This window comes from Leguminivora glycinivorella, chromosome 26, assembly GCF_023078275.1.
Source record: "Leguminivora glycinivorella isolate SPB_JAAS2020 chromosome 26, LegGlyc_1.1, whole genome shotgun sequence".
In the NCBI taxonomy this organism is placed as follows: domain Eukaryota; kingdom Metazoa; phylum Arthropoda; class Insecta; order Lepidoptera; family Tortricidae; genus Leguminivora; species Leguminivora glycinivorella.
In genome coordinates, this window is record NC_062996.1 from 6,849,976 (window position 1) to 6,874,830 (window position 24,855).

The window sequence follows — 24,855 nt, forward strand, 5'->3', positions numbered from 1 at the left end:
CAATTTCCCTATTATAGAGAGTTACTGTCAAAGTAAAATTTGTAATCACAGTGGATAGACTGCCATCTCTCGACACAAGCTTAAAACTTTTAAACCTCAGTTTTGACAATATGGCCCATATTCTTGGCTTGATATGTGTTAAAATGTCAAATATTAATATTAGCGCCATCTAGCCGAGCGTCACCCAAAGGTGTAACGCCATCTAGGCCACCGTACCTTTTTCTATATGGTTCTGAGGTACGTTTTTCGGTATCTATACGGAGTTACACATGTCTTTGCTCTAACTAAGGGTATTGAGTCCTATAAAAAGTTACAGTAGAAGTAGAATTTTTACCTGGTGCCGCTGACTCGGTAGAAGTCGTTAGGGCCGTTCACCACGAGAATGGACACGCCGCTTCCAATGTTCACTAGCAGGAACGGGTACGGGTTGGAGAAGTCGAACGGCTGACGCTCGTACAGACTTAAGGCCGCTTCCAAGTATGGGGGCTGAAAAAATAAAAATGATAAATAAAATAAAATATCTTTATTTCAGACCAAAGTCCATACAGTGAGAAAATACATTTTTAAAAAACTTATTCTAATTAGATTATTTAATATGAAAAGAAAAATAAGTTTTTTTTGCAAAAAAAACATTTTTGGCACAAGTTTTTATGGCCGGCTGTACCTTTCTTGCAAACGTCATCTACTGCTCCCTGAGACGTTTCTAAAAAACCATTACTCGATGGGGATACAACGTTTCATAACTGAGTTCCTATAGCCACATTATATGTCTTTGACAATAAGATATTACATACCTTAGACTATAGACGTCAAAAATATATAATAGTACAAGTACAAAAAGCTGGTTTGATTTTCACCAAATGCTGGTATACCACAGAGTAATAAAAGTGTCAAAAGGCCAAGTTTCGCGTCCAACTTTTGAAGACTTCATAGAGAAAGACATCAACGCGCTCTAACCATTACTTTACACTTCGTGTCGTATACTAACCGTGCCCAGTATTAGCACTCGGCGGAATGCCACGCGTTTACCAATATCGCGTCAAGGTAGTCTATTTTTTAAGCTATTCATTGAAAAAGACATCAACGAACTCTAACAGTTATTTTACACTTCGTTTTATATACTAACCGTGTTGCTGGTATTGTGGTAAAGTAGCTCCGCGTCCGGTGGGGCCCAGTTGTAGCACTACCGAGTGCCTCGCGTCCACAAATAGTCTTAAGTTTGATATTAAAGTCTTCATAGAAAAAGACATCAACGCGCTCTAACCGTTATTTTACACTTCGTTTTAAAAACTAACCGTGTTGCTGGTATTGTGGTGAAGTAGCTCCGCGTCCGGTGGGGCCCAGTAGTAGCACTCGGCGGAATGCCACGCGTCCACGAACAAGAGACCCGCGATTAGGGCGTCCAGCTCGTCCAGTTTTTGGAGGTGCATGTTCACTTCCTATGAACAAAAAATAATCTCTTTTCAAGCATTTGAGATCAACTGAAATAAATGTCATATATTACAAAGAAAAAAATGACCAAGGCCTCCAAGTGTCCAAAGCTGAATTAGAACTAGAGTCTTCCATTTTCGCGACGGATGCCTGAACCACTCGGCCATCGGTCACGGTGGCAAGGGTCGAAATTTTCAAGTGAGTTTATGACACAATTCCCGAAGCCACCATAGTATTGACCTGGCTGACCATTAGTTGTAGGAACGCCCCCACTTTTCACACTTTTAGACCTCGCTAGTTACAATGCCTGACTAGCCTTAACAATACATAATGTCGATACAGACCTTTTTAACCGCTCCACCAGACCAATACATTAAGGATGGTGTCATACATCATCATAACTAACCTTAATAAAGTTCTCTTCAAACTTGTAAGCACCGCCGCCGGTCGCGTATATAGTGTTGACCAGTGCGGCCATGCCTTTAGACCTGGCTAGTTGTAGGAACGCCCCCACTTCTGTGGTGGGGAAACGGATGAAGTGGAGCGTGCCGCGGCGGCCGCGGATCGTCACGTTGTCCATCTGAAAAAAAAAATATTATAGGACATTCTTACACAGATTAACAGTCGCACGGTAAGCTCAAGAAGGCTACAGAGATACACAAGGAAGGAGATGGGACATGCCAGGCGATTTGTATTGAATACGCATGTTGCGAGTTCTTGAACCCACATACTTACTTGTCTGTTTTGTTTACAGTCACTGGCATAAATAAGTGTTGATTTCTGTACCTTGTCGCTTTTAATCGTTTGACAATTTCGTATGACATTTCAAACAAGACGTTAATGTGACAAGGTATATCAGATATTTCACACATATTTGCGAATGACCAGCGAGTCGTGGCTTTGAGGTACGTTTTTAGGGTTCCGTAGTCAACTAGGAACCCTTATAGTTTCGCCATGTCTGTCTGTCCGTCCGTCCGTCCGTCGGTCCGCGGATAATCTCAGTAACCGTTAGTACTAGAAAGCTGAAATTTGGTACCAATATGTATATCAATCACGCCAACAAAGTGCAAAAATAAAAAATGGAAAAAAAATGTTTTATTAGGGTACCCTCCCTACATGTAAAGTGGGGGCTGATATTTTTTTTATTCCAACCCCAACGTGTGATATATTGTTGGATAGGTATTTAAAAATAAATTAGGGTTTACTAAGATCGTTTTTTGATAATATTAATATTTTCGGAAATAATCGCTCCTAAAGGAAAAAAAAGTGCGTCCCCCCCCCTCTAACTTTTGAACCATATGTTTAAAAAATATGAAAAAAATCACAAAAGTACAACATTATAAAGACTTTCTAGGAAAATTATTTTGAACTTGATAGGTTCAGTAGTTTTTGAGAAAAATACGAAAAACTACGGAACCCTACATTGAGCGTGGCCCGACACGCTCTTGGCCGGTTTTTTTCTTAGACTTTATCCATCTATATGGAGTTACATATGTCTTTGCTCTATGCAACGATGAACACCGCATGAAATTCCGTTCAGTAGTTTTTGAGTTTATCGCGAACACACACACACTTACACGGACAGACGCGGCGGGGGACTTTGTTTTATAAGGTGTAGATATGCTTTGAGCACAGTATAATAAAGAGTACTATCGTACAGTATGGCCACTCCCGCTCCCCGCTGAAAGTGCCGCCCACCCGCTCTCGGTTACCTCACAGTTACCGCCTATCAAAAACGCGAACAGTCGACTTGTCATATTTCACTGATACAAGCATGGTATGCTTTCACCTACACCAAAGAGGATCGAGTATTAAAGAGAGTTACTGTCAAAGTAAAATGTGTAATCACAGTGCATAGACTGCCGTCTCTCGACACAGGCTTAAAACTTTTGAACCTCAGTTTTGACAATTTGGCCCATATTCTTAGCTTGATATGTTTTAAAATGTCAAATATTAATATTAGCGCCATCTAGCCGAGCGTACCCCAAATGTGTATCGCCATCTAGCTCACCGTACCTTTTTCTGTATGGTTTTGGGGTACGTTTTTTTTCTTAGACTTTATCTGTCTATACGAAGTTATATAGGTCTTTGCCTACACGATCTTAGATTATGTGCTAAAAAAGCGCCTCTTTCACACATTTGATCGCCTGATGTGTCCCTGTGTCTGAGGGAAGAACGGAACAACAGAATTTACCTGTAAATGTACATCTCTCCTCCCAGTGTTCCCATACGCTGAGTTCCTGGTGAGGTACCGCCTGATGTTCTTGAGGACCTCCGTTTCTTTATCCAGCTCCCGGCGGTTGGTCTCCCTCGGCTCGAAGTAGACGAGTTTGGTCAGGGTGCCGCCAATGTCCATACCGAACCAGGGCATTGCTGGAAAGAGACAAGACTACTGTTGTGTTCCTGCCGGTGAGTAAGGCTGCCAGAGCTCAACGAGGGTGCAGTGTGCTGATGACGGGAGGACTTACGGAACTGACTTATTCCGCCTATTGTCCTTTGAGTCGTCGGCAACCCGAACTCTCCTTGGAACTTGTACACTCCTTTTTACTGTGTATTTAACACAGCAAAAGGGAATGTACAAGTTTCTAATGGGGTGGCAACGCGCATGTGACACTCTTTGAGTTGCAGGCGTCCATAGGTTACGGTGACCGCTTTCCATCAGACGGGCCGTACGCTTGTTTGCCACCGACGTAGTATAAAAAAAAAAGTCTATAAGTATAAGTCATTTTTGTCACAAGCTTTTATCGTCGACTGTACCTTCCTTTCAACAGTCATCTACTTTGTATCCCCATCGAGTAAGGGGTTTTTAGAAACGTCTCGCTTTTAGAGCAGTAGATGACTGTTGAAAGAAAGGTACAGTTGGCGATAAAAGCTTGTGACAAAAATGATTTTTTTGCAAAAAACTTATTCCCTACAATAAATGTAATTTACAGCGATGTCTACGCAATCTAGTAATTCAACAAGAACTCATGATAGAGGTTCTGATAACACTTTCGCGAGCCTTATAGATTCTTAGCTACATTTTACATGAAATGTTTTTGGTGTGAGACATTTTCAAAGATTTAATGCGGCTGAGGGGCGAGCGGCGCAGCGAGCATTCCTATATGCCTGAAGACAGGTCTCTGGCGACAGTAGCGATATAATGACGTGAATTGATTCATTAAATATAAGTATATCCATAGATAGTGATACTTACGTGGCGCATTGTTGTCAGGCGGCGTCGGCGGCGTGGGGTCCACCATTTTGGTGCAGTTTGATTTGCTGTTGCTCATTGGGTACGGTGAGCGGCGTCGCTTGCACAATGTGGTTCTGTCGGCAGAAGATAGATGGCGTTAAAATCAAATTAAACAAAAGCATAAAGAAAGGGCAGTTTTTTTATTTCTGTAAAAGCTAAGTAGGAATTCGCTATTCATGCACACTAAATGACGAATGCATAAAATCTATAGCTATTTCTCATTTTGTACGATTCAACTTACATTTGTTTAACGAATTTGACGAGCAGCCTTCGCGATTTTGTCGAAGGACAAGAGATGGCGTTAAAATCAAACAAGAATAGAAAGCTGTTGGATTTGAAAATATTTGCCCACATCTATGGAGATGAGAATACGTTTGTAACGCTGTGGGTATCTCTAATCTCCATACCTACAGCGTTACAAACTTAATCTTTCGAGTGACTAAGTATGTATTAAGGGAAGAAAATTTAGCAGAACGCGCCCGGCGCGATAGTACTCTTTATTATACTGTGCTGCGAGGCAGCCCTCACAGCGATGCTGCAGTAAGGTAAGGTGGTGAGCCGCAGGTAGCAGGCGAGCATACTCACTTGAAGATAGAGCGGGGGTAGTCCGCAAGCGGCGCCCGGCGCGGCGGGCAGGCCGCGAGGCAGCTCACAGCGATGCTGCAGTAAGGTGGTGTAGCCGCAGGTACCAGGCGAGCATACTCACTTGAAGATAGAGCGGGGGTAGTCCGCAAGCGGCGCCCCCGGCGCGGCGGGCAAGCCACGAGGCAGCTCACAGCGATGCTGCAGTAAGGTGGTGTAGCTACAGGTACCAGGCGAGCATACTCACTTGAAGATAGAGCGGGGGTAGTCCGCAAGCGGCGCCCGGCGCGGCGGGCAGGCCGCGAGGCAGCTCACAGCGATGCTGCAGTAAGATAGTGTAGCTACAGGTACCAGGCGAGCATACTCACTTGAAGATAGAGCGGGGGTAGTCCGCAAGCGGCGCCCGGCGCGGCGGGCAGGCCGCGAGGCAGCTCACAGCGATGCTGCAGTAAGGTGGTGTAGCCGCAGGTACCAGGCGAGCATACTCACTTGAAGATAGAGCGGGGGTAGTCCGCAAGCGGCGCCCGGCGCGGCGGGCAGGCCGCGAGGCAGCTCACAGCGATGCTGCAGTAAGATAGTGTAGCTACAGGTACCAGGCGAGCATACTCACTTGAAGATAGAGCGGGGGTAGTCCGCAAGCGGCGCCCGGCGCGGCGGGCAGGCCGCGAGGCAGCTCACAGCGATGCTGCAGTAAGGTGGTGTAGCCGCAGGTACCAGGCGAGCATACTCACTTGAAGATAGAGCGGGGGTAGTCCGCAAGCGGCGCCCGGCGCGGCGGGCAGGCCGCGAGGCAGCTCACAGCGATGCTGCAGTAAGGTGGTGTAGCCGCAGGTACCAGGCGAGCATACTCACTTGAAGATAGAGCGGGGGTAGTCCGCAAGCGGCGCCCGGCGCGGCGGGCAGGCCGCGAGGCAGCTCACAGCGATGCTGCAGTAAGATAGTGTAGCTACAGGTACCAGGCGAGCATACTCACTTGAAGATAGAGCGGGGGTAGTCCGCAAGCGGCGCCCGGCGCGGCGGGCAGGCCGCGAGGCAGCTCACAGCGATGCTGCAGTAAGGTGGTGTAGCCGCAGGTACCAGGCGAGCATACTCACTTGAAGATAGAGCGGGGGTAGTCCGCAAGCGGCGCCCGGCGCGGCGGGCAGGCCGCGAGGCAGCTCACAGCGATGCTGCAGTAAGATAGTGTAGCCGCAGGTACCAGGCGAGCATACTCACTTGAAGATAGAGCGGGGGTAGTCCGCAAGCGGCGCCCGGCGCGGCGGGCAGGCCGCGAGGCAGCTCACAGCGATGCTGCAGTAAGGTGGTGTAACCGCAGGTACCAGGCGAGCATACTCACTTGAAGATAGAGCGGGGGTAGTCCGCAAGCGGTGCCCGGCGCGGCGGGCAGGCCGCGAGGCAGCTCACAGCGATGCTGCAGTAAGATAGTGTAGCTACAGGTACCAGGCGAGCATACTCACTTGAAGATAGAGCGGGGTAGTCCGCAAGCGGCGCCCGGCGCGGCGGGCAGGCCGCGAGGCAGCTCACAGCTAGGGCTGCCATCCGTCCGGGTTTCCCCGGATTTGTCCTAGTTTGGAGGCCGTCCGGGGGCCGTCCGGGCGGGGAGTCAAGAAGTGTCCGGGGAAAACCCGGACACTTTTCACGTAAGGAAGCACCTCATTGAATTTAAGTATTTATCAGCGAATTTAAGTTGGCTGATTAACTAATATCTGTTTACGTAATAAAAAACCGGCCAAATGCGACTCGGAGTCGCCCACCGAGGGTACCATATTCGTACAAACTTTCAATGGTTAAAAAAAACTCAGTTCATATTATGTAACTCTAATGACTTGTCCAATGAGCATTAAATCACTACGTTTTAAGAGTCGGCACTCTCGAACAACCCTCGAACCGATTTATGCAAGCGTTTTTTCGACTTTTTGGACTTGTCTAGAAGTATAGGTACTAATGAGCATTATTGTGTATAGTATAGTGCCATCTCTCGGTGAATTCTCTATCTAATTTGTGCGACCTGTATTGTATGATGGTTTTTCAGGGAAAATACTTTATAATGTTAACCGATTTCGACAGTTTTTACTTTATTTAAAAGATAATGTTTTAGGTAAAATCTCGTATAATTTTGAAATATGATATGGATGTATAATTTGTATATGCAAGGGTGGTAAAATTGAAATTGAAAAGTTTTTTGTCAATTAAAAAAACAGTTTCCAAGATACACACTCGATTCAATTTTTCCTGTAATATTTAGTATAATGTTTCGTAAAATGTTCACAATTTTTCGTTGGTAAACTTCGGAAGATAAGGGGGCGGGGGAAGAACGCTATTTTTTTTAACAATTTCCTTAAAATTCTTTTTTTTTCTTCAACAAAACAATTATAAGAAATAGTTTTGATAAGTATGTGCAATTTGAACTCTTTCTAATTTGACCTAGTAGGTAACTCAGTAACCTCAAAAAAGACAAATTTAATTTTTTTGTAAGATTTTTTTTGTCTTTGTTATTGTTTATTGCAAATGGTCATTTTCGTGAAAAAGATTCAAACTTTTTTTTGTAAAATAGGTACATTTAACGTTTTCCCTACTCAGAATTAACGAGTCCTTTCGATCCTACTAGGTGAAAAAGGCGTCCCAAATTTAATTTTTCCACTTCATTACTATTTTCCAAACACTTTGTACAACGGTTAAAAAGTGGAAAGTATTTCGAAAATAGAAAATTTTGTGACCACTTTTCTGTCTCCTGTTTTTTGCCCTAGATCGAAAGGGCTCGTTATTCTGAGTAGAAAAAACATAAAATTGACCTACCTTAATAACATTTTTTTGGTGTTTCTTCTCGCATAAATACATGGTGTGATATTAAAAAAAAATTTATTAAAAATAAAGGTCATGTTTTTTTTAAATAACTTCTGACTCGTCCGGGGAAAAAATGCGATTTTCGCCAAATGTCCGGGTTTTTTGTATCTTTGTCCGGGTTTGGCGAAATTCGAGATGGCAGCCCTACTCACAGCGATGCTGCAGTAAGGTGGTGTAGCCGCAGGTACCAGGCGAGCATACTCACTTGAAGATAGAGCGGGGGTAGTCCGCAAGCGGCGCCCGGCGCGGCGGGCAAGCCGCGAGGCAGCCCTCACAACGATGCAGGCGCATCTGGAAATAAAGAGAATCATAAGTCATGGCAACTTATTCTTATTCTTCTTATTCTTATAAGTCATGGCAACAGAAAAATCGGGATCATTTTGTGTTGAACATCCTCTCTACGAGTCATACAATTTGTCCTTCTCTTGTAAGCAACCGAAGTTTGCAAATTGCTGGCATTTATCTCTTTTATTCCTAAACATGTTGTATAAAATATCTATAAAAAACATTGTGAAGGTATATATTTTCACTGATACAGGGCTAATAATACAAATACCGGTTCAGTCCCTAATATGACTAGTTTAATAAGTGACTTCTAATTGTTGTTATTTATGATAGTTGTAAACTGATGATGTGATGAAATACGACTTTACATAAAAAGTAATACGACACACAGTCAATATTATATGATCCATCCATACTATACTAATATTATAAATGGGAAAGTGTGTGTGTCTGTTTGTTTGTCCGTCTATCACGGCAAAACGGAGCGACGAATTGACGTGACTTTTTAAGTGGAGATAGTTGAAGGCATGGAGAGTGACATAGGCTACTTTTTGTTTCTTTCCAACGCGAGTTTCTAAAGCTAGTATTATATAATCCATACTTAATATTATAAATGAGAAAGTGTGTGTGTCTGTTTGTTTGTCCTTCTTTCACGGCAAAACGGAGAGACGAACTGACGTTATTTTTTAAGTGGAGATAGTTGAAGGGATAGAGAGTGACATAAGCTACTTTTTGTCTCTTTCTAACGCGAGCGAAGCCGCGGGCAAAAGTTAGTATTATATAATACCTTATATAAGGTGGGGTACTAACATACAGTCAACCAATTGGAACCCTAGGCCACTCTACAACCATGTCAAAATGACAAGCAGTAAGAGATTTCTTACAATCTTATTTATAACGCCACTATGACATAGTTCTACAGTGTTCTAGGGTTCCAATTGGTTGACCGTACCGTCTATTTTACTCGGTGCATGATCAACAGTGTGAGGATTCCCTACAAGTGTTATTCAGTTATTCTTGCATTAAGAAAACCATTGTTACCCCATGTTATCTTTTAGAAAGAGTTTCACAAAAGAGAGTACAAAATAACCATCCTCTATATTTTTAACGAATTGTCAATAGATGGACATGACAATAAATTCGCCTTTTCTCAAAGATAACTAAACTTGTTTTGACGTAATAGTACAAAGTCGAGGTAGCGACCTTGATCAGCTGGCCGCGTAGCCAACATGCCACTCGCTCACGCTCTTCACGCTGTCATTATATGAGTGATAGAGAGACACAGCGTTGTCGCTACGTTTGTCACTTTGGATAATCTTGCATAATAACCTTAATTCAGTAAATACGCAAAAGATAAAAACCTGATTAGCAATATTGTGAGCATCACACCACTCTGACATCATTTTTTAATAAAAAAATCAAATATGTCAGCGTTTTTGCAAATCTAAACAATTTTGCACATATACTTATGACGCGCAAAATCAAATGGAACTTTGATGGCATAACATGATTGACATGATTTTGCATAAACATGGCAGTGAAAAAGTGTAGCGTTGGTAATAGTATTTTATGCAACAGGCGTTTAAAGGAGGTCAAAAAAGGCGAGTGGCGTGGGTAACAATTTGAGGCGAAGCCGGTAATATTCATACTCCCCGAGTTACACACAATGTTTTTCATCACACTCGCAATGTAAAAAATATGTAAATAGATGTAAAAAAGTTAAGTACGGTACAAGAAATTTCATTATTCCCTTGGGAGAACGATTTTTCTATAACTCACGCTCCGCCTGTGCAATCGCACATTTAAATATGCGCCAACAAAGTGCAAAAATAAAAAATGGTGTGATGTAAAAAGGCCATATATTTTTAGTTACCTTAAATAGTCAGGTCAGTTTGTCTCTAAAGAGAAAATCTCATAGGTTTAAGTTTTTAAATACGGAAAACTTTTAATGCTCTTGGCCCCCGATGCAGAAAACGAAGCAAAAACGGGTGTTATAAGTTTGACGTGTCTGTCTGTCTGTCCGTCCGTCTGTCTGTCTGTCTGTCTGTCTGTCTGTCTGTTTGTCTGTCTGTGTGTGTGTCTGTCTGTGGCATCGTAGCTCTCGAACGGATGAACCGATTTAGATTTAGTTTTTTTTGTCTGAAAGCTGAGTTAGTCGGGAGTGTTCTTAGCCATGTTCCATGAAAATCGGTGAACTATGTCGGAGTCGGGGGTTTTTTCAAAATTTAAATTTTGTGGTTATTCTCCTCGAACTCTTCACGACTGCTTTTTTATTTACCGCTCTTTTTCTAGTGGCAACATATGCTTAACCATAAATGTGTAAACATAAAAAACAAAATCCAAAACTCCCTCTTAAATAAATATTTCAAAAAACCTGATTGGCAATAAAGTAGGCATCGCGCCACTTTGACGTCGCGGTTCGAATAGAAAAATCACATGTGTCAGCGATTATGCAACAGTAAACATAACATTTTAGCATGAATAAGTAGATAATCTTGTTTTAGTTCGCATCGCTTGGCAGTGACAAAGTGTGGGGCCTACCTACTTAGTATCATTATTTTAATTGTATCATTTTGCCTCTTGGAGACCCTACAAACCTCTAACGATAATTAGATTAAGTATAGGTACATATTAGATTAGATAAGATTAGATTTCTTTATTTCATGATAAAAATTACACTATAAATTTGCTACATGTCAAAATTATGTTTATCTTCTCATCATGATCGTCAAAAATTACTTAATAAATTCCAAATAAAAATAATATATTATCTTTAGTTATGACATTTACAGTCTTTGGAAGACTGCCAAAGTTTTATTTTTTGTATCTGTTTGAAAAACTTTTTTGTATCTGTTTATACTTTTTTAAATTATGTGTAATTTTTAGTTGTAATCCGACATTTAGAGACTGTACACATCTCTAACTAATTATAGTACCTTTGCACTTCAGTAATAATTAATATTATCAATTGAAATTTTCATTTGTTTTATTTGTTACTTACTAGCTTTTGCCCGCGGCTTCGCTCGCGTTAGAAAGAGACAAAAGTAGCCTATGTCACTCTTCATCCCTTCAACTATCTCCACCTAAAAAACTCACGTCAATTCGTCGCTCCGTTTTTCCGTGAAAGACGGACAAACAAACAGACACACACACTTTCCCATTTATAACATTAGTATGGATTTGTAGTACATTTACTTTACCCCTGTTTAATTAAATAAATATTCCCAAAAAAAATGAAATTTCAATCCTATTGTAAATCTATTGCACATATGTTGACGTAAAGTGCCCCTGTGCTATTTGCTGAATATAAGTATTATTTGTATTTGCTTGCACTACAAATCTTATTACTTTTTTATGGTATACAGCAATACTTATATCATAGGTACTTAAGTGTTCAACTTTTATGGCTACGCTTTTATATACGATTTCGAAAATATGGTGGGGGAAGATATTCCATAAACTGATTGGGCGAAGTAATGAATGAAACTACTGAAGCTGCGAACCAAATTTCATGAGAATTTGTTTGAAATACTAGAGTATATACAAAATTATTATATTATTATTATTATAGAGAGCCTGCGATGTCCCACTGCTGGGCAAAGGTCTCCCCCCACTTTTTGCATTCCTCCCGGTTTTGGCCTGGGCTGCCACTCTGTGGTAATTAAGGCCCATAGCTCGCTCGGCATTCGGCAGGCATGACCGGCAGGATAAAAAATACGAATAATTAACAAATAAAAAAACCGGCCAAGAGCGTGTCGGGCCACGCTCAGTGTAGGGTTCCGTAGTTTTTCGTATTTTTCTCAAAAACTACTGAACCTATCAAGTTCAAAACAATTTTCCTAGAAAGTATTTATAAAGTTCTACTTTTGTGATTTTTTTCATATTTTTTAAACATATGGTTCAAAAGTTAGAGGGGGGGGGACGCACTTTTTTTCCCTTAGAGCGATTATTTCCGAAAATATTAATATTATCAAAAAACGGTCTTAGTAAACCCTTATTCATTTTTAAATACCTATCCAACAATATATCACACGTTGGGGTTGGAATGAAAAAAAATATCAGCCCCCACTTTACATGTAGGGGGTACCCTAATAAAACATTTTTTTCCATTTTTTATTTTTGCACTTTGAAAAAAAATATTGATGCTTGATTACTTTCTTGAAACCCAACGATGAACTTTGTAAGGTAAATAAATAACCTACCTAACCATTTCGTGTGCCATTTTTTTTACTAGCCTAGTGTAGTGTTTTTTTTACTAGCCTAGTGTAGTGCTCAACAAAGGCCTCCCCTAGCTTCTTCCAATCAACCCTGCCACGTGCGTAATCCTGCCAGCGTGGATAGAATGCGTCCAAGTCATCCCGCCATCTCTTCTTCGGTCTGTTTTTTTTTAATTTATTTTATATTCATTAATAAATTATATAAAAAATATCAACGAAATACCTAATCAGTATGTAAAGGTTAGATACCTACATAATGATATTTTATTAAAAGTTTTAATACCTATCAATTGTTTTAAAAATAATGAACATGAACTATATTTTCAAAATACAATTGAGGTTAAATTAGTATGAAAATAAATAAGTTTTTTTTACACAAATAACAGGTTTTGGTAATTTGTTTCATTTTTTGATTAATCACAATGTGTGTTTTAACAGACAATTATTTAAATTCAAGGCACCTACTTTAGAAATAACTGGTATTTAGGAAGAATAATAAATACACGAAAAAAATATTATTCCGAAATTATTAATTACTTACTTACTATAAAATTTCGACGTTTACTTAAACCTAGCACAGGGCTACCGAAATTTCGTAACTGTGACTATGCTAAAGGTACAATAAAAACAGATCAGTTTTTATTGCAGTACTAAAACAAATATAAGGTACAGCGAGGCAATTAACACTGGGGGGCAATTTTCAACTGATCGATTTTTTTCCATGTTTTAAACTATTAACTTGAGCTCCATAATTGTATCCACATAAGACGCGTGCCATATATGACCAATGGGCGCTCTATTTATTAATTAAAAAATATAAAACATGGGAAAAAATCGAGTAGTTGAAATTTTCCTCCCAGTTGTTATTGCCCCGCTGTACCTTACAATAATACAGCAAATGGAGAGAAAATAGCAACATGCGGTCTTTTCTTTAAAAAGCGATATCTTTAACGCAACTATAAGATATCGAAATTGTATAAACGTAAGTCATGTCAGTAAAAAAAAACGTTTATTCTCAAAATAAACCCTTTTTTGATAACATCAATTTTTCTGCCAAACTGCAGGACAGTTAGTTAGCAGAGGAGACTCCCTTGCAGCTTTACAGTTTAGTATATTTTTGGCTATAGCTTTACAGTTTAGTATATTTTTGGAATAAAATAAAAAATATCTACTTTAAGTAAATAAAATAACAACCAGAATTTAAATAAATGAACGAAACATACGAGAGACAAGAGAATGTTTCGTTACGTATTCGACAAATGTTAAAAAAAAAAAGAAATAGGCACCTTTGGTTGATTTTCCTGAGATTTCTTCGTTTCCATTTTTAGATATAACATACAAAACACATATTTAATTTAAACTTCTATATTTCGTTTGATCACCATATCACACCGTAAACCGTAATGTTTGTTAGTTTACTTAACAAAAATGTAAACTACTGGACACACTTAAAAACTACCACAGATTATTAATATTGTCATTTTATTACTAATATTGTCTTCGGTTACCGCGATAGTTACTCATGAAATAAAACTATGGAAACGGATTAAATCGCGAATAATGAATTTACAATTTTATTCATCCCGACGATTCGATCACTTTTGCACATTCTAATTTTTCCTCAGTCACCCGTTGACCACGAACGCTGTAAAGTATTCAAAACGTCGGGATGAATTGTAATTCGCGATTGAATCCGTTTCCATAGTTTTATTTCATTTTATTACAAGTTATACGAGTGAAAAAAATTATAAAACAAAATCCGTCAGGAAACGAATATTATTATTCACATTATTATTTCACGTGTGTTTTGCGAACGAAATGTGAATTTAAACTGATATTGCAAACCAACCAAACCAAGGCTATGATAAGCGATAAACATATTATCTCTGCGATTATATTTGGCAATAACAAATATATACTTACGGATATTTAATTAGTTATAGATACCAAAGACATATGTAACTCCGTATAGACAGCTACAGTCTAAGAAAAAAACGGAACTCAGAACCATACAGAAAAAGGTACGGTGGCCTAGATGGCGTTACACCTTTGGAGAACGCTCAGCTAGATGGCGCTAATATTAATATTTGACATTTTAACAAATATCAAGCTAAGAATATGGGCCAAATTGTCAAAAGTGAGGTTTAAAAGTTCTAAGCTTGTGTCGAGAGATGGCAGTCTATGCACTGTGATTACATATTTTACTTTGACAGTAACTTTCTATAATACTTGATCCTCTTTGTAGATACTAAAGGAATAACTCTGCATATACAGATAAAATCTAACCCCCTTATTTATAAACGTTCAGTTATCAAGCCGATAAAGTTCGTTTGTCCTTTCCGACGTATTGTTGTGATAGAAAGGACAAACGAACTTTATCGGCTTGATAACTGAACGTTTATGAATAAGAGGGTAAAAAATAAAACGAACCTCGTAACCAACAATATTTAACAGTTTTAACACATATCGATTTAAGAACATGGGCCAGGGGGCCGATTTTTGAATCTCACGGCGTTCGAATTCAGAAAATTGTCACTGAAAATAGTAGGCAATTTCGGTGACAATTTTCTGAATTCGAACGCCGTGAGATTCAAAAATCGGCCCCCAGATTGTCAAAAGACGAAAGAGGTTCCAAAGTTTTAATCCTGTATCGAGAGATGGCAGTCACTGTGACTACACATTTTATTTTGACAGTAATTCTCTACCTATAAATCTTCTAGTAGATATCTAATAGTTTATTATTTCATAATGTTACAATTGTATATACATAGCTGGGCATTAACTCGTTAATCCGTTAATCGTTAATTAACGAAGTTAACATTTCGGTTAACGGATTAACTTTTAAGTTAACTTTAAAAAATGTTAACGGATTCGTTAACTTCCGTTAAATTTCATCGAGTCCGTTAATCGTTAATCCAGCACCCCAAGCGGCTCGCTGCGTCGCGAATACCACGTCCTGACTGCTACTGTAAAAGCCCGTAGTACTCGTACGGCAAAACCTAGTATTTATCGGTAAAAGCAGATCCGTCGGTTATAAACAGTCTAAAGACCAATTGGCGACTTTGGATCGACTTATTCGAGATCTTCTAAATCTTATTAGACGTGCTAGATCGATCACTAACCTGGGAATAGTGGGAATAGAGTGCTATCATCAGGCATGACAGACAAATCGCGCAACCGACGCATCGAGTCCGGCGGGCCTTAGATTACTCTACCAAGTTATCGTGGCCCACAGCATCGAATTGTCGTCTCAAATCTCAATCTGAAGAACCGACGCACCACGATCGCGACCGCATGAATGACCCAATAATTACTAATCCGAAGTAAAACCTAGGATTTAGCCAACCAATGGCGGTAAAAGCCCGAAGAGACCGTAATTATTACATTTCGGTTTTTTACCGATTGGCGTCACAGGTTTTAATGGTTTTTGGTGGATACTAAGTAAATACAAATACATAATACCTACAGTGAAGTCCTATTTTTATGACGTGTTAACGAATTATCGATTAACTTTAACTTCCGTTAAATCTACCGACATGTATCGCTTTAACGATTAACGAAGTTAACTTTTTAAGTAACGGATTAACGATTAACGAAGTTAACTATTTGATTAACGGTGCCCAGCTATGTGTATATACTTTTTCTACGACAGCCAAATAAATACCTATTCGAGAATAATAAAATGGGTTGCTTACCTACTTCATATAATGAATGGGAATATTTGTGTGGATCTACAATTATATTCTGTCCACAATGTTGATGGCGAGAACTTGTTGCACAATTCTTCAAAATATGCCAACAACGCGGTTTCCGAGAAAGTTGAAACATTTTTTTGCAATTTCCATTTCAAAACAATCATAACAATTTTGGTGCGCTTTATCCGACTTTTTTGGTAACGAATTGTCAGTCACTTTGATCGCCATAGCCTTGATTTCTTCGGAAGTACATAGTTCACCAGAATCACTTATAATTACTTAAGTTTTTGCACAATAACGTCGAATTAAAATAAACTACACAACACTAAAATACTTAGTTCAAAAAGTTTCGTCAAAAGTTTACAAATGTCAAACATGCCATAGACAAGAGAAATAGAAAATAAGCCGGTTTTCAATTACGAAAAATGTGGTTGCGTTCAAGAATATTTAAATGTCGAATGTAAAATTATTTGATAAACTTATGATTTTTACCTTTGTTTTGCAATATCTAATATGTAAAACGCATTTCTGTTTATTTTTTCATCTTGATTTAAATTATGAACCTTAACATCATATTATTTATTAAAAGTTACAAATGAAAACATACCTGATAAATTGGAAGTTGTGTTTTAAAAAAAAATTAACAGAACTCCTATATTCATATGATTACTGCTAAGCAGTAAAGCTAGGAACATACTACGCGGACGTCCGTCGTAAAACGACCGCGACCGCGACCGATCAGTGTGCACGGAACAAAACATCCAGCGAGCCAGATTTCGATCGGACGTCCACGCGCTTAGGCCACGTCCACGTCCATCGACCGATAGTTTGCACGGCTACGTGTATTCCCATTGTCCAGATTCCCGTCCGCGGTCGATTCACGACGGACGTCCGCGTAGTGTGTTCCTAGCTTAATCATATGAACCTATAGACAAATAGGCTTTCTTATCATTACTCAAATGAACTTAATTTGGATACCGCTGACAATAATCTAATTGGCAGATTTGAGTGCTGGAGTAGAAAAATATATATTATTTACACTCGAGAAGGCTCTGAAGTTTAACCATATCTCGGACACTGGCGATCAAATATATGAAAGAGGCGCGTTCCTAGCACACATTCTAAGCTCGTGTAGGTGAACGCGTACCATGCTTGTATGAGTGAGATATGACAGGTCGACTGTTCGCGTTTTTGACAGGCGGTAACTGCGAGATAACCGAGAGGGGGTGGGGGGGGGGGCACTTTAAGAGGGAGCGGGAGTGGCCATACTGTACGATAGTACTCTTTATTATACTGTGGTTTAACTCTTGATTTTCCTCTGATTTTGTATAAAATGTTTCTAGTCAAGATAATAATAACTCCGTAGAAGACAAATAAAGTCATAATAGATCAAGAGCCCAGGCCCGCCAGACCTTCCTCAAATTCTCAAGGATGAAACTTTGGGACAATGTAGAGTTCACATCGGCGTTTAATGTGTGCATATTTTCTAGTTCGGCCCATCGGCCAATTTTTTGCTATCAAGTGATGAAGGTGAAAAAAAAAGTGCTTACTTTCCTTAAATTCTCAAGGCTGATTTTTATATATGTGTTAGAGCACGTTGTTAGAAATTGGTTATCATCAATGCCAGACCGTTTCCGCCGGCCATAACTTTTGCCAGACGCGACAAAGTTGGCAAAAAACGACTCTAACTTACCTCATTTTCTCAAGCCTGATTTTGATATATGATACGCAGGGACCTATAACTGGACCGTTTGTAAACAGCCAGACCAATCGGATGGACCCAACCATCCGCCAGACCGACTTAAAGTTTCGATATGAGCATTAGTAGAATTGAAATATTCCGGGTCTATAAAAGCTAAAAACTTGAATTTTCTACATTAAGCTACGTGTATATTGTATACTTGACGTAATAAGCGACTTTCAAAAATTTTACTTCTAAGGAAATAAAAAAATGAAAGTTTATATGTGGTGCAAGATTAATTTTAAGCTATGAATTTTATTTACACTGCGTAAGTACATGTGTATTTTATTATAAATATAACTTTTACCAGACGCGACAAAGATACACCGGTCAAATCTTACATGAAAATCGGCTAAAAAAACAAAGTGTGATGTAAAGCTGGATTTTTGGTATGTTATTTGGAGTCCTTGAGGGAATGTAAGACTATATTTTGCAAGCAAAAAAAAAGTGTGCTAACTTCGTAATTTAAAAAAAAAAGTAAAAAAATCGGACTTTTTTTGGTTTTTATTTTTTTATTAAAAAACTATGCGTTTTTGGTCAAAAGTTGCTGTGTAATGTTGAAAGCGCATTAAATTTCAAATAGTTTGACATCTTTTTTATCAATGTCCGTCAAACAGTTTTCGAGATATGAAGCGTCAAAAAAGGTTAATTTTTGACGCATTTATAAAATGTAGCGTTTTGCCAATATTTTTAGACAAATATCTCCAAAATACTTCATGATATGATATATATTGCAATATAACATTGTATAAAATTTATTTTGCTTTAGTTTTAGTGAAAATAAAGGTCAGTAAGACGAATAGTTACTTTGGTAAAAAAAAAATATCTATAAATAGAGAAGGCAAGAGTCTGGTAGATTAGTTAAGGTAAAATAGTTTACGCTAAAAGTTTTAGGTTGAAAGTGCTATCTATTCGATCTTACTTTCTTTGATATCCGTTTATCTGAAAAAATTGTCTCAGCTAACTTTGCATCGATTTGACTATTACTAATGAAGAAATAAAATACAGTAAAATTTTGAAGTTTAGTAAATTAGAAAAATAAAACAGAATTAGTTACATTTTCCTGGTTCTGCATCTTGATGGCACAACTCCTGTAGTGATAGAAAGTCCACTTGAGTTGTATTTGACCACCAATTGCTGTGGAATAAACTACGGGAACGGAAAGCACCCACGCCAATTATTAAGATACTGGAGAAGTGGTATTCCCAGCAGAAGAACGTAGTAAGATGGAAGTCAACTCTGTCCACAGCCAGCGGGCTAAACTGTGGCGTGAGACAAGGAGGCAGTATGTCTCCGGCTCTCTTCAGCGTGTACATGGATGGGCTGTCGCAGGCTTTGACCAGTCGGTACTGGTCAAAGCCTGCGACAGCAGCCAACCTCGGTAGGTTGGCTGCTCCATCAATGGGCAAATGATAAATCACATCGCATATGCAGACGATATGGTCCTACTAGCACCATCTGTGGGAGGGAGCTATGCGTAAGTTACTTGCAGAATGCGAGAGATACGCCAGCCAGCATAACATGAGATACAATCCGAACAAGTCTGAATTTATGCTCATGGAGGCAGCACATATGCCCACACATGTACCACCTCTTTTGCTTGATGGAGTTCAATTGCGGAGAGTACACGAAGTCAAATATCTTGGCCACATCTTGTTCTCCAGTTTAAAAGACCAGGAGGACATAGAAAGGCAGAGGCGAGCCACCGCAGTAAGGGCAAACATGTTGGCTAGAAGATTCGCCAAATGTAGTGACAGCGTAAAAAGACAGCTGTTCCTCAGTTTTTGTACAAGCGTGTATACTGTCGAGTTATGGTCCGACTACACCTGCGCGGCGGTGAGAGACCTGCGCGTGCAATACAACACATACTATGTACTGATATTTCGTTAAACGGAGAATACTATGATTCGGGCACGTCCACGACAACGCTCGTGAGATTGCATCGGTGTTATTGACCCTCAGTGATATGCTTTAAAAACCAGTCCGTACGAGAACAATTTCGAAACAATCTGATTCAATTAATGAGGGTTTTCTACTCGTAAATATTTTTTTCCGCCAAACGGCGAGCCTGAAGTCTTTCTGACCGTAAACTTAACTTACTAAATAAATGTTGATTTGATATACGCAAATATGTGTCTGAGTAATACTTGAACAGCCCCCAAATAATAATAATTCGTTCTCCGCTACGCCTCCTGTAAATATATATAAACTATCCCAATTGGCCATTACCATCCACCGATTATTTCTGATCCAGTTATACTAGACTTATGATATAATCCTATTTTTTTAAATAACTGGCACTCTTTTGGTCTTATTGAAATTTTCAACATTTTTATTTTACAATTTATGAAATAGCCTGAGTTGTTTTGCTGATATCTGTCTCAAAATATTAGCAAAACGAATATTTTCATAGAAAGGGGAAAAATGTTCTTTTTTTGACGCTCATATCTCAAAAAATATTTCACGGACATTGATAAAAAAGATGTCAAACTGTTTGGAATTTAATGCGCTTTCAACATTACTAAGCAACTTTTGACCAAAAATGCATAGTTTTTTAATAAAACGGCAAAAACCAAAAAAAGTCTGATTTTTTTACTTTTTTTTTTAAATTACGAAGTTAGCACACCATTTTTTTGCTTGCAAAATATAGTCCTATATTCCCCCAAGCACCCCAAATAGCATACCAAAAATGCAGCTTTACATCACACTTTGTTTTTTTATTTCTCTTTTTGACCAGTGTACCGTTTGTAAGCAGCCAGACCAATCGGATGGACCCAACCATCCGCCAGACCGACTTAAAGTTTCGATATGAGCATTAGTAGAATTGAAATATTCCGGGTCTATAAAAGCTAAAAACTTGAATTTTCTACATTAAGCTACGTGTATATTGTATACTTGACGTAATAAGCGACTTTCAAAAATTTTACTTCTAAGGAAATAAAAATATGAAAGTTTATATGTGGTACAAGATTAATTTTAAGCTATGAATTTTATTTACACTGCGTAAGTACACGTGTATTTTATTATAAATATAACTTTTAGCAGACGCGACAAAGTTGGCAAAAAACGACTCTAACTTACCTCATTTTCTCAAGCCTGATTTTGATATATGATACGCAGGGACCTATAACTAGACCGTTTGTAAACAGCCAGACCAATCGGATGGACCCAACCATCCGCCAGACCGACTTAAAGTTTCGATATGAGCATTAGTAGAATTGAAATATTCCGGGTCTATAAAAGCTAAAAACTTGAATTTTCTACATTAAGCTACGTGTATATTGTATACTTGACGTAATAAGCGACTTTCAAAAATTTTACTTCTAAGGAAATAAAAATATGAAAGTTTATATGTGGTGCAAGATTAATTTTAAGCTATGAATTTTATTTACACTGCGTAAGTACATGTGTATTTTATTATAAATATAACTTTTAGCAGACGCGACAAAGTTGGCAAAAAACGACTCTAACTTACCTCATTTTCTCAAGCCTGATTTTGATATATAATACGCAGGGACCTGTAACTAGACCGTTTGTAAGCAGCCAGACCAATCGGATGGACCCAACCATCCGCCAGACCGACTTAAAGTTTCGATATGAGCATTAGTAGAATTGAAATATTCCGGGTCTATAAAAGCTAAAAACTTGAATAACGAATTGAATTTTATATTATAAATAACGTAAACAAGGAAAAAACAAATTGGTGCAGTGCATTATAAATTAAATATTCAATTCAAAGAAGTAAACAATCAATGTTACAACGGTATATAACTAAACGAATTTCCTTTCTCCTACAAAACATGGTAACATACCTAAGTGACGAACTTTAGAATTACAAGTTTAGGAAGTTTAAACATTTGTACTCAATACGAACATCATCAACCCCGTTATAACCCATGTCGGAGATGCTGAATTTTCAGACACGAATAAATTTTTGGCATTCTTCAAATACATGTATGCCGTTATAAAAAGTTTAGAATACTTTACGTGTGTACACAACATATACACTTATATACTTTCCACCTCATTTTAACTGAACTTATATAAATGCTTAAATAACTTTTGTAGTATGCGAGGGATTTGACATTATATGCAACATACACATAGTGCCTTTATACATAGTGTGAGGTCCCTCGCCCACAAATTAAAAACCGGCCAAGTGCGAGTCGGGCTCGCGCACAAAGGGTTCCGTAGCAGCAAATATAATAAACTTATTATGTCAATTTATACACCTGCCAAAATTACAGTTAAATCAACCTATCTCAAAAACTATAAGAGATACTTTGATCAAACCAAAAATCGTTGAAAGAGTTAATTAGCATGCATCACCTCTATTTTTTTTAGAATTTTATACCCCGTAGTTATAAAAATAGAGGGGGGGGGGGGACATACTTTTTACGACTTTGAGAGCTGATATCTCAAAAACCGTTCACTTTAAGAAAAATGTTTTTTAGAAAACTTTATATCATTTTAAAAGACCTTTCCATTGATACCCCACACGGGTATGTACATCGAAAAAAAAATTTTCATCCCTCAGTTACATGTATGGGGGGCCCCACCCCCAATTCTTTTTTTTACTATTTAGTGTCATAATTTTGTAGCGGTTCATACAACACATATTCCCATCAAATTTCATCACTGTAGTACTTATAGTTTCCGAGTAAATCGGCTGTGACAGACGGACAGACGGACAGACGGACAGACGGACAGACGGACATGACGAAACTATAAGGGTTCCGTTTTTGCCATTTTGGCTACGGAACCCTAATAAAAAGGATCGATCTTAAAACTAATTTTAAACCACCTTGTTCGACGACCGAAAAAAAAGTTTAATTTACTTTTCTTCTTTAAATTTATAATAAAATACACATGTACTTACGCAGTGTAAATAAAATTCATAGCTTAAAATTAATCTTGCACCACATATAAACTTTCATTTTTTTATTTCCTTAGAAGTAAAATTTTTGAAAGTCGCTTATTACGTCAAGTATACAATATACACGTAGCTTAATGTAGAAAATTCAAGTTTTTAGCTTTTATAGACCCGGAATATTTCAATTCTACTAATGCTCATATCGAAACTTTAAGTCGGTCTGGCGGATGGTTGGGTCCATCCGATTGGTCTGGCTGCTTACAAATGGTCTAGTTACAGGTCCCTGCGTATCATATATCAAAATCAGGCTTGAGAAAATGAGGTAAGTTAGAGTCGTTTTTTGCCAACTTTGTCGCGTCTGGTAAAAGTTATATTTATAATAAAATACACATGTACTTACGCAGTGTAAATAAAATTCATAGCTTAAAATTAATCTTGCACCACATATAAACTTTCATTTTTTTATTTCCTTAGAAGTAAAATTTTTTAAAGTCGCTTATTACGTCAAGTATATAATATACACGTAGCTTAATGTAGAAAATTCAAGTTTTTAGCTTTTATAGACCCAGAATATTTCAATTCTACTAATGCTCATATCGAAACTTTAAGTCGGTCTGGCGGATGGTTGGGTCCATCCGATTGGTCTGGCTGCTTACAAACGGTCTGGTTACAGGTCCCTGCGTATCATATACCAAAATCAGGCTTGAGAAAATGAGGTAAGTTAGAGTCGTTTTTTGCCAACTTTGTCGCGTCTGGTAAAAGTTATATTTATAATAAAATACACATGTACTTACGCAGTGTAAATAAAATTCATAGCTTAAAATTAATCTTGCACCACATATAAACTTTCATTTTTTTATTTCCTTAGAAACGGTCTGGCATTGATGATATTCAATTTCTAACAACGTGCTCTAACACATATATAAAAATCAGCCTTGAGAATTTAAGGAAAGTAAGCACTTTTTTTTTTTTTCACCTTCATCACTTGATAGCAAAAAATTGGCCGATGGGCCGAACTAGAAAATATGCACACATTAACCGCCGATATGAACTCTACATTGTCCCAAAGTTTCATCCTTGAGAATTTGAGGAAGGTCTGGCGGGCCTGGGCTCTGGGTCTATAAGTTCGGGCCAGTACAATGACCTCATTGTAAGTGAACTCATATAGGTAATAGGTATTGTGTGTGAATTCGACTGTGCAAAGGTTTTTCAAAGGTAAGGTTAAAAATGTAAGTTTTATTTCAATAAACGCATATTTTTATTTCGTTGTCTATTTTTTTAATGAGAGAATTTTTATATTTTCTACTCAGAATCATGAGCTCTTTCGATTCCGCGGGAGAAAAAAATATCTCATGTTTTTTCCGCTGAGTTACCTACTCATAGAACTTTTATGATCGTAACTCAGGGGAAAGTAAAAAAAAAAACTTTGATAGATCAAGCTCATGATTCTGAATAGTGTAAAAAAATCCAAAAACAAAAAAGTGAAATCGAATTGATACAAATTGGCCTTAATATTAATTTCGATAGCAATATTTGCACAGCATTTTCTTTATTATCAAACAGTGGAGCCATATTTGCACAAATACAACTGCCAAGTGTGTTAAGCCTGTAATGATATATTAAAACAATGATTAAGCTAAAATAATTTATAATTAATCCTTGGAGGTAGATGAATCAATAGATAAAGTAAATTCTGGTGATTTCTGATTGTCAATGACAACAAGGTCGAGATAAACAAACAAAAATAGGCATAGTGATAGATATCTGAGCAGACAACATGCTCAGAAATACCTGAACATCTCCTAATGCCTGAAAATAGAGAGATAGCACGTTGACCTCTCTGATGCCACATAGGGGTATCAATATATTTCAAAATAAGATAACCTAACCTCAAAATAAAACTTTAGAAAAACCCCCGACCGCGACTGGACCGATTTTCATGAAACATGGCT

The 24,855-nt window shown here is 38.3% G+C and overlaps 1 protein-coding gene across 1 annotated transcript in view; it reads right to left on the reverse strand.

The window, feature by feature from the left end:
* Positions 1-24,855, reverse strand: part of LOC125239869 (pantothenate kinase 3) — a 51,095-nt gene that overhangs the window by 7,675 nt on the left and 18,565 nt on the right. The window contains 6 exon segments of the mRNA XM_048147595.1: positions 335-486; positions 1,296-1,439; positions 1,838-2,011; positions 3,626-3,804; positions 4,628-4,740; positions 8,298-8,383. Of these exon segments, the coding sequence (XP_048003552.1) occupies positions 335-486; positions 1,296-1,439; positions 1,838-2,011; positions 3,626-3,804; positions 4,628-4,740; positions 8,298-8,383 (848 nt within the window).